At 39.8% G+C, this 10,007-nt stretch overlaps 1 protein-coding gene across 1 annotated transcript; it reads left to right on the forward strand.

The window, feature by feature from the left end:
• The first annotated feature begins 3,528 nt into the window (after nt 1-3,528).
• On the forward strand, nt 3,529-9,170 carry LOC139648736 (hydroxylysine kinase-like). The gene is made up of 5 exons (XM_071524954.1): nt 3,529-3,532; nt 4,754-5,062; nt 6,615-6,757; nt 7,194-7,374; nt 8,728-9,170. The coding sequence occupies exons 1-5, from the start codon at nt 3,529-3,531 to the stop codon at nt 9,168-9,170; spliced, it is 1,080 nt and encodes a 359-aa protein (XP_071381055.1).
• The last annotated feature ends 837 nt before the right edge of the window (nt 9,171-10,007 follow it).

Here is a 10,007-nt window from a genome sequence, read left to right on the forward strand (position 1 = left end):
AATCAATCAATCAATCAATCAATCAATCAATCCATCCATCCATCCATCCATCCATCCATCCATCCATCCATCAATCAATCAATGTTGTCTGTCCCACCGGCGTAAGAGCCTGGGGTAAACATGGTATAATGCTGCCCTCATGTGCTCCTCATAAGCTCCTGCCTAATGAAGTTGTAAACATGAATCAAACTGTAAAAATGAATCAAACAAAATCAAATTGGTGGAAAATAATAACAACCTGGACCCTGCAGCAGAAGTAGTTTTTGGTGGTTGTTGTTTTATGTTGTGAATCAAGTGAATCACGGATGCTTTGGGCCACAGTGGCAGAATGAAGAGGGGAAAATGTGCATTAGGCATGTATTCAGTGTTTAAATTAATTTATTAGTGAAGTGAAGTGAAGTTAAAAAAAAGAGTCTAATAGAAACAAAATAATAATAAGAAAGAAAGAAATAATAAGACGAAAATAATACTAATAATTTACATTTTCCCCAAAGATACCTCCCCTAAACTCATAGAAAATCCCGTCTTTTATGTGTTCATGTGTGTTCAAGCTGTAATTACAATATTTCTGACAGCACCTGAAGGCAGCAAAATTGCTGGAATACCAAAGGAAAATATGCTGCTGCACATTGATGTTAGTAGAACTCGCTCATAGCACTGCTGTTAGTTCTAGTGCTGCCAAATAAATGAATTAATTGATTAATTAATTTGACCACATCTACCTCAAGGGACTCTGTTTTAAAATGTTCAGCCCCACCATTGTGTTTTTTCGTCTGCTGGTTTTCCATGTTCATATGTAGACTAAAGGTAGAAAGTCATCAGTTGCATAATACAAAACACAATCAGTCATTGGCAGCTGCGAAAAAGAGATGGGATGAAGAAACCCTGAGGACCGAATATAAACGATGTGCTTCAAATGAACAGAAATCAATACGACAAAAGGACACCATTGAACTGCAATAGTAGACAGCGGTAGGAAGCTGATGGGGGCTGCCTGAGAACAGGAGCCATGGTTCCCAATAGAGAAAAGTTTGAGGGAGAGAGAAACAAGGTCTGAATCTAATGATCAGTGTGTGAGACAGTAGTGGAGGAGAGTGAGCTGTCTTTCAGTCAGACAGACAGATAGAGCTGATTGCATGCCACTGACGGGGAGAGAGAGACAGCATCATGAGCTGGCCTTTGGTTCTTTGGGCCAGTTGAGGACACCAGCAGTCAAACATTGGATAAGATAAAAGTTCTTTCTTGTTCCATAGATTCCAAGATTATGTTGGCATTGACCAATTTTCTGCATGCTTAACTTATTCTGACTAGAATTTATAACCTCTTCCTCTCCTCTCCTTGTCTCCTCTCTCCTCTCCTTGTCCATTACAATTACAATTCCCATTTGGCAGAGGTTTTTATCCAAAGCGACGTACACATGAGATTTTCATACAACACAAGCAAGGATCTAGTCAGGAGAGAACAACGAGAGTAAGTGCCATAAAGCTAAGTTCTGGTCCAACAGGACATAGGTGCTACGAGGCAGTGCTATGAGGCAATGCATACAGTGCATAGAGTGCATAGAGGCAAATAAAGATTGGTTGGTAAAGAAGGTTTGGTTACACGGTCCATTAGGTGAGAAGGTGTTCGCTAAAGAGCTGGGTCTTTAGCCTTTTCTTAAAGATTGAGAGGGACTCTGCGGATCGAATGGAGTTTGGTAACTCGTTCCACCACTGGGGAACCACAGAAGAGAAGAGTCTGGCTAGTGACTTAGGGCCTTGTTGTGGTGGCAGCACCGTGTTCTGGATCATCTGCAGAGGTTTGAGCGTACATGCCGGGAGCCCCTCCAGTAAGGAGTTGCAGTAGTCAAGGCGTGATATAAGCGCCTGTACCAGGAGTTGTGCTGCATGCTCAGACAGGTAGGGTCTGATCTTTCTGATATTGTACAGAACATGACTGGCATGACCGAGAGCCTTATAAATAACTGCCATAAACCCGCCAAGTATTTTCAGCAAACGGATACTGATAATTGTTCACTGTGACTGGTGGAAATAACTAGATAGCCATCATGGCAAATGTTGCCAACTTATTGATATCATACATATACATTGATATCAAGTAGTTGCTTGCAAACTGGCCCTCAGCCACAAAGTGTCAGAAAGACAATCCTGCCAGACTTGTCGAACGTGTCTGAGACCCTCCCATGTTGCATGGGAGGGTCTCAGACACGTTCGACAAGTCTGGCAGGATTGTTGCGTGTGCATGTTGCATGCACTAGTTCACCATAAAGACAGAAACACTAATTAAAGCAGAAAACAAGCCTGAACGTATCAGGAGGAACATTCAGATCCTTGGGACCCTTCATCACCGTTAGTCTCAAGTTCAGACTGTAGAACGACCAAAGGGGAGTTTGCTGGAGGATTTCTATTTTTGCATGTTTTTGTATTCTCAGTGTTTTTGGTTTAACTTGGAAAACTTTGGCCACTTTTCACATTTAGCTCACTCTCTTTCCCAGAATCACTTTCAATACATGCAATTAGCGGGCTTCCTGCATCAAGACAGACCAGGAAGCATCAGGTAAGCTGTCAGTTGCAGAAAAGTATATTTATAACGTGCGTCCATTCACTGTATAGAGCTCAGGCGTGACTTCAGTCATGAAAATGTTTCTCTATGCTCATAGCCTCTAGCGATTATTAATATTAAATCAGCACATGCTACACACATTTAGAATAAGACTAAGTGGCCTAAAAAAATGCAAAGAACTCCAACACTCTGTACTTGGAATTAAATCATTACAAACACACTATTCCATATGTAGGATTATAGCCTCTGTTGATTTTCAGCATTAGTCTGATTGTCAACCACACAGTGGCATATATATACATATATATTATCACTATTGTTATTTGGATTTCAACCTTTTGAACTTTATTGTGTTGAAATCCAAATAACTAACAGTTAATGTTGATTATGTGCAAAGAAACTCTTGCACACTCTTACTTGCAAAGAAGAGTCTGTGTTGACACTTACAATGTCTCATACCTAGTGTTTTCTGTATGATGTATGAAGTATGAATGAAGTAAGTCATGCATAACAAATGAGGCCATCTTATATCCAAAATTACTTTTACACCAACACTTCTACACTAAGACTAAAGCGACTCACTTGCAACGCATCCAAAGCATGATGGGCATGTGTGGTGTTCATGTCACATATTTAATGACAGGATGGCAGGATGTGTGGTGTTTCTGCAGCCTCTGTTAACAGTCAGATGTGGAGTCGTGTCTGCCGCTTCACTTTACAGACACAACAGTGGCCTCTCTTAGTGATAAGGAACCATACTGGTTTTGTGAATGATCTTTAGGAGAAGGTATGACTGAATGAAAGACTGACTAAATTTATGTGAGCAAGTGATTTTTTTGCCTTTAAACAAGTAGTGCCACTGAAATTAAGATTTTATTTTTTTTCCAAAGGAGATTTGGAGTGAAAGCAGAGCGTCCACTCTTTGGAGAGGTTGATAATCTGGTTTGACCGACTCCCTGAAAGACAATGGGTAAGTGCACTTATTTTGGGTTCATTTCTGGGAGAAAAGCTATTAAAGTTATTCAGATATTGCAGATTAGTCATCCATTTCATGTCAGAAATCTTAAATTCATTAGAATACAATATCTGTAAAATGTCAACCAAGGACCTACGCTACATACCATCCTTTAAAAAGCATAATTCTTTGTTTCAATTTTTGGGTGATAATCATTCTGTAAGAGTAGGACTCATTTTAGAATTGAACTCTTCATCTAGTTGTTAGGATAAAGTCACTGCTGTATTTTAAATTTACTGTCAATAATATAGATTAATGGTTTAGGAAAGATATCATACTCTTGCTGTTTGTTTTGGTGTGTAGTGAGCTCTGTAAGTATTAGAAAATGCTAAAAAATGAGTTTTTTGATTAGTCTCTTAGAAATAATATTAAATATAATCTTAATCTGTAGATACAAAAAGTGGGCAAAAAGGAAGCTCAAGTGGCCCGGTGACATACAAAATGAAAAGAGAGCATCCTTGCAATGAAATGAAAATTATATTTAATAAAGTGTAAGGAGGCCTACACAAACAGTTTACAAGACATGGTACATATTCAATAGATCTAAACAAATATGGGTGCAAAGTAACACAATGCGTTTCAACCAGAAAAGGTCTTCTGCTGTGCAAAGCCTGAGGCGCCGTATGTATTTGTACTTATTTTCAACCTGGGGCTTTTTTTCCTAGTTTTTACCATCATGATGATTGATTGTGTTGAACATTTCATCACTTACTTCACTGCAGAGCGTTTATACCTCCAGGCCGCCGGGAGCGCTGCTGTCCCAACCCACAATCACAGGGTGCAAAAAAATAAGGTGCAGGTTGAAAATAAGTGCAATTATCCTTTAAATATAATTTCAAATTTCATTGCAAAAATGCTTTTTTTCCCTCAATTTTGCATAATCTTAATCTGTCCAAATACTATGGGGCCATGAGAAGCATATTTTATTCCTTTCATTTTAACTAACATGGTCCATCTCGGAGGGCCCCTCTGCACTGTAGAGATTAGATTAGATTTATTTGCATATATAAAAAAATGCAATTCAAAGTGAGAAAATTTAATTTTGTGACACTGAGGTAGTAAAAAAACAAAGCTTAAAAAGAGACAAAGAAGCGAGCAAACCAAAATAAACAAAAACAGAACTGAAAATATATCTGATATGAAAAATCTATGTTGTAATTTTGCTGTTATTTGCAGACCAGGCCACCGCTGCCAAATCAAAACCACACCTCACCCAGCTGCAGGCAAAAGAGCTGGCCCAGCGACTCTATGGACGGGTGGTAACCGACATCAGCAACCTGCCTAGTTATTTCGACCAGAACTTCCTCCTGGTGGACGAGGACGGCACTGAGTTCCTCCTGAAGGTCATGAACTCAGCGGACAGTAGGAACCCCGTCCTGCTGGAGGTGCAGACCGACGCCATGGCCTTCCTCCAGCAGTGGGGGCTTCCTGCTCAGACCGTCCTGCCCACCGCCGAGGGGCAGCTGATGAGCCTGGAAGAGATAGGTAACAACTTACTTGTTTCTTGAGTCCGAACATGACCGATGCGAAACCTTGGAGGAAATCTTGAAGTGCAGGTCAAACCAGATTCTGATTTCACGCCTTCTCCCATGAGGACATATAAAAAAAAATTCAAGTCGCTGTTAAAAATCAACTTAGAATGTCTGAAGTGTCCCACTCCATGTCCACCACTTCCAGTTGCTGTTCTCTGCAACTATGCACATACCAAATTTGTTTCACATATCAAAAAAGTGTGATACACAGTAGGGCTGAACAATTAATCGAAATTTTATCGAAATCGCAATATGGCCTACTGCAATTTTCAAATCGCAGGAGGCGCAATATTTGTTAAAGGCGAAATGTGTGTCAAAATAACATTTTAAATTAAATATTGTCGTGCTGCAGAGATGTCGTGGCCTACACATCATATTCTACAGACTTAAGAAAACATCTTTGTTTGGTACAGATCCCCGCAAAAAATCACACCATAATCATTTTAATACGTTTTTCAATGAAAATGATATAAAAATTATCATTCCCTCTAATATCGCAAATCATATCGCAATTGCAATATCTGTCAAAATAATCGCAATTAGATATTTTTTCAAAATCGTCCCTAATACACAGACTAACCAGCCTTGGATGGGACAGCACAATTGGCCTGTATATTAGGATTTTCATGTTTGGTCGGTGTATCACTCAACAGTTAATAGATAGATAGAAATAGTTAGATAAATATAGATAGATAAATCTTTATTGTCCACTACATTACATGCAATGGAAAATTGTCTTTGGCACTCCAGCAACAAAAATCCAACACATCACACTAGTATATACATACAGTATATTACTTGTTGCACTCTCATGATATGTTTGTGGTCTGTTCAATTGACTTGTTTTAGACTGCAGTGTATTTGTCTTGCTTTGTGATGCCATTGCTCTTTGTTCATCATGTTTCTGGGGGGTTGGGGGTTGGAGGAAAAGCGCTGTTGGCTGTTATTTTTACAAAGGTGCAACTGACAGACAGAAAACTGAAACAAACCAAAGAATCCTCAGGGCTGCATGCAGACAAAATCGCCAGTCAAAACCACGCCACATTCATACCTTAAAGCATGTTTTTTTTTACTTTACATCAGTCGTTTTTCCACCATGGACAAGAAGCACAGCAAACACACCAGCAAACAGTAAACACAGCCTTTCCCATGGCCGTTCTGACACATACAGTGTACTCCAGGAGGAAGGCATCCTATCAACCCACATTTTTGATGAGTTGTTTCTTCCTGCACATTATGTGGTTAAGAGTTCCTCCAAGGTTTTCGGAAATTGGACCTAGTTCATGTTTTCTCTAGCAGTGCTGGTCATTTCTTTGCACTGTTGCCACACCACTTCTGAGAAAAAAAGGTACAACTCTGCACTCTTTTTTTTTTCCGGCAGTGTGAATGAACACAGATGAAAAAAACAGTATTACATTTACTTATGATGACCATTTTGAAAGTTCAAAACCATTCACATGTAGCAACACTGACCTAATGTTTACATATCTGTCCTGCCTTGTTAGACTGTGGGTTTGGCAGTCAGACCTACTGTGTGAGGCTGATGACCTATCTGCCTGGAACGACCATCGCACGAATCCCTGCCTCACCGCAACTTCTCTATCATGTGGGCAAGATGGCCGCCACCATGGATAAAATGTTGCAACAGGTAGGTTGAAAGGATGCACTAGTAAAGTTGTTCCCTGCAAAGTGTCCATCTTAACAAGTCATTTAGTTTCATATTCAGCCTTCAAATCTTATTTTGCGGAAACCAAGAGGAAACATTCTGCCAACTGAGATAATGGAATATAGGAATTTTCTAGAAATGAGTGTCAGTATCTTGAAACAAGTCAGAATAAGACAGATCACTGCACTACTATCAAGGAAGAAGATTTTTAGGACTCAATAATAGACCTATGGTGCATTCCATTGCACTCAGAACTCAGAGAAAAACAACTTCCAACACGGAAAAGTACAACAGAACGGTCGTTCAAGTCGGAATTCCCAGAATTCCGACATTCGGGGAAATTCGGGGAAGATCTATTCTACCCGAGTTCTCCGACATAAACACAGCTGATGTCTCTGAAAAAATGTCATGCTTCCAGATGGCATCTCCAAACCTGGGCGTCTTACAAAGAGATGAGATGATGTGGAGTTTATCCAACACCTGTCTCCTGGAGCCCTACCTGCCAGTGATGGATGGGGATCCCCTGCAGCAAGTGATCAAAGCAGTCATGGAACAGTACAAGACCTGTGTGCAGCCCAAACTCAGCTCTTTCAGAAAAGGTAATACAAACCAGATAGCAATCAAGTTCCTTTTATTTCCATGCGGCCACTGGAATTCCTTTCACCTAATAAATCACCATCAGCGGCAAGGGCAAACCCAGTGACATAAATGCATCTCTACACCAGCGGTGTTTGGTGCCACTCAACTGCTTTTGCTGACACCGGCGGCAGCTAAAATGCTGCTATTGTCTTACCTGGGTCCAGACCTTTGAATCCGCCCACTCCACTGAGTTGACTGCTTCTGGTCTGGCATCGTGACATGAAACAGCGGTTTCATGAAAACCAAAAGTATAGACAGGCTATTTGTAACTTTAGGGTGAACAACACCAGAATTCCCAAGGTCAGTGGAAGATATAAAGGGCTGGATAGAAACCAGAGGATTTGAAACCTCTGTAATGATAACCGCTTGGGAGACAAGTATCATATTCTGTTTGAATGTAAGAATGTAAGCATAATTAATTATAGGTATTAAGGTATTTGCCAAAATATTATTTAAACAGCCCATCTATCGTTTAAATTAATTTTGTTACTACAATCAGATAAGCCAAAAGTTATTTGTAAATTAGGTGCCTTTTTGAAGAATGTCCTTCCTCTGTTTAAGTAACATTTGTTGTACTTCAGCCATGCCGTGTGCTATCGTTTTGTTATTATCGTATGTTCTGTTTGTGCTCCATACCATGTGATCATGGTCTTGAGTCACATAAAATAAATGAAATGAAATGAAATTAAATGAAATGAATGAAAATTCGGCTGGTCCAATGAGCGCTGGGGGGGACTAATGCTGTTGTCAAGCGTTGTCAAGCTGTTTGTCGGAACCAAGGAGGAGTAATAACAACAATGGCGACCGCTATAGACAAGATAGATGCTGCTATCAAGGCTGTTTTAAATCGATTAAAAGTACCAATTACTTTGAAATCGGAACAGCACTCTGCTTTGCAGGCATTTATTCAAAGGGGAGATGTTTTTTTTTTTTGCATCAGTGTCGCCTTAAAATTACGTTAGATTCAGGCGGATATGTTGGTCTCTAGTGATTGGTTAGGGAAAATTGAATCCCCCTCCCCTACGGAAATCGGTTAGAGTGGAGGCAGACTGAAGATGGAAATGGAGTGTAACAAGTTGACAATTCTGTCTGATATCAGGCAAGCTATTGTCTGGGAAATTCTCCATTAATCCATGCCTGAAATTTGCCTGACATGCACCAATACTGGAATGGTGACACTACCTCAGATAAATTTGTTCTCCTTACTGCAAGAAATAAATAAAAGGCAATAAATAAATAAAAGGCAAGAAATAAATAAAGGCAAGAAATAAATAAAGGCAAGAAATAAATAAAATTTTCTTTATCTTTCACAGGAATAATTCACGGGGACTTCAGCGACCAGAATATCATTGTGAAACCCGTTGACAATGGGGGCTATGAAGTTTCAGGCATCCTGGACTTTGCTCTTCTCAGTATCAACTGCGTTGTGTTTGAGGTGGCAATTTCAATCATGTACATGATGCTGGAGAACCCCAGTCCTTTGGATGTCGGCGGAGCGGTGTTAGCGGGCTGGGAGAGCGTCATGCCCCTCAGCCAGGCGGAACGGGACGTCCTCTACCTGCTGATGCTCTGCCGCTTCTGCCAGTCTCTGGTCATCGGTCGGCACAAGGCCTCAAAGCACCCGGAGGACAGCGAATACTACCTGACCACCGCCCAAAGTGGGACTCGGCTTCTCAAGAAACTCTGGGAGCTGGGCAAGGAGGAGGTAGAGAGGAAATGGTTCCAAGACGCAAGGGCATACGCATACAAGTCGTAAGGGAATGTCAACGTTCGGCCAGAAAATACATCTGCATTTGAATATTTGGATTCCAACACAAACCATACTGTAACCTTTAAAAGTTAATGCCTATTGTCAGAAAATCAAACCAAAATACACCAGGGAAATACTTTTGATTTGTTGTTTTCTACATCTTGTGCTTCTAATTTAGCTCCTTGTATAAAAACTTTTTACTTTTCTATATTGCTGGACTATATATTTGCCAAACAAATTTTAAAATTAAAGACACAAAAACAGCTCTCATTGTTTATCAGTTCCATTTCTTCATTTCAGGTTTTGTACCATGATTTATTTTCACTCAAAGGGGAATTCCACCAAATTTGACTTAAACATTGCTATTTTGCACTAGCAGATATTTTCCTAAAATTAAAACGTCTAAAAAAAAAAGATTGTCTCATGAAAGTTAAATACACACTCTCAAGATCAAGTAAAATGCAATCCTATGATGTTGTGAAATTGCTTCCCCTGAGATGATTGAAACAGAATTATATGATGATGATATGAATTATATGTCATTTTATAGCAACAATAATCAATTCTTTTACAGAAATCTTATAATCTTATAAGTCTAATAAGTTGTAGGGCAATGTCCTAAAACAGACTTAGATTCATACATTATAATACATGATACGTGAATCTCTACGTTCCCTCTGTCATGCCGCCATAACTCTCCATTTTCCTGTCAGTGGGAGTCACTGAGCCTCTCAAGTCAATGAGGTGTCACACTGCATTATACAGAATGTTCTGGGAAGAATAATAAGAAAGTGCACTGGATGATGACCAAAAAAATATTAATCACTTTATATGGCTGTCTTG

This window comes from Centroberyx affinis, unplaced genomic scaffold (genome assembly GCF_046629955.1).
Source record: "Centroberyx affinis isolate AG114_WGS23_722 - 3 ecotype Tasmania unplaced genomic scaffold, CSIRO-AGI_Caff_v1 ptg001252l_1, whole genome shotgun sequence".
NCBI lineage: Eukaryota > Metazoa > Chordata > Actinopteri > Beryciformes > Berycidae > Centroberyx > Centroberyx affinis.

Coding starts and splice junctions, on each gene's coding strand:
- LOC139648736 (XM_071524954.1), top strand. Junction 5,063..6,614: donor GATGAGCCTGGAAGAGATAG/GTAACAACTTAC, acceptor CTGCCTTGTTAG/ACTGTGGGTTTGGCAGTCAG. Junction 6,758..7,193: donor TGGATAAAATGTTGCAACAG/GTAGGTTGAAAG, acceptor TCATGCTTCCAG/ATGGCATCTCCAAACCTGGG.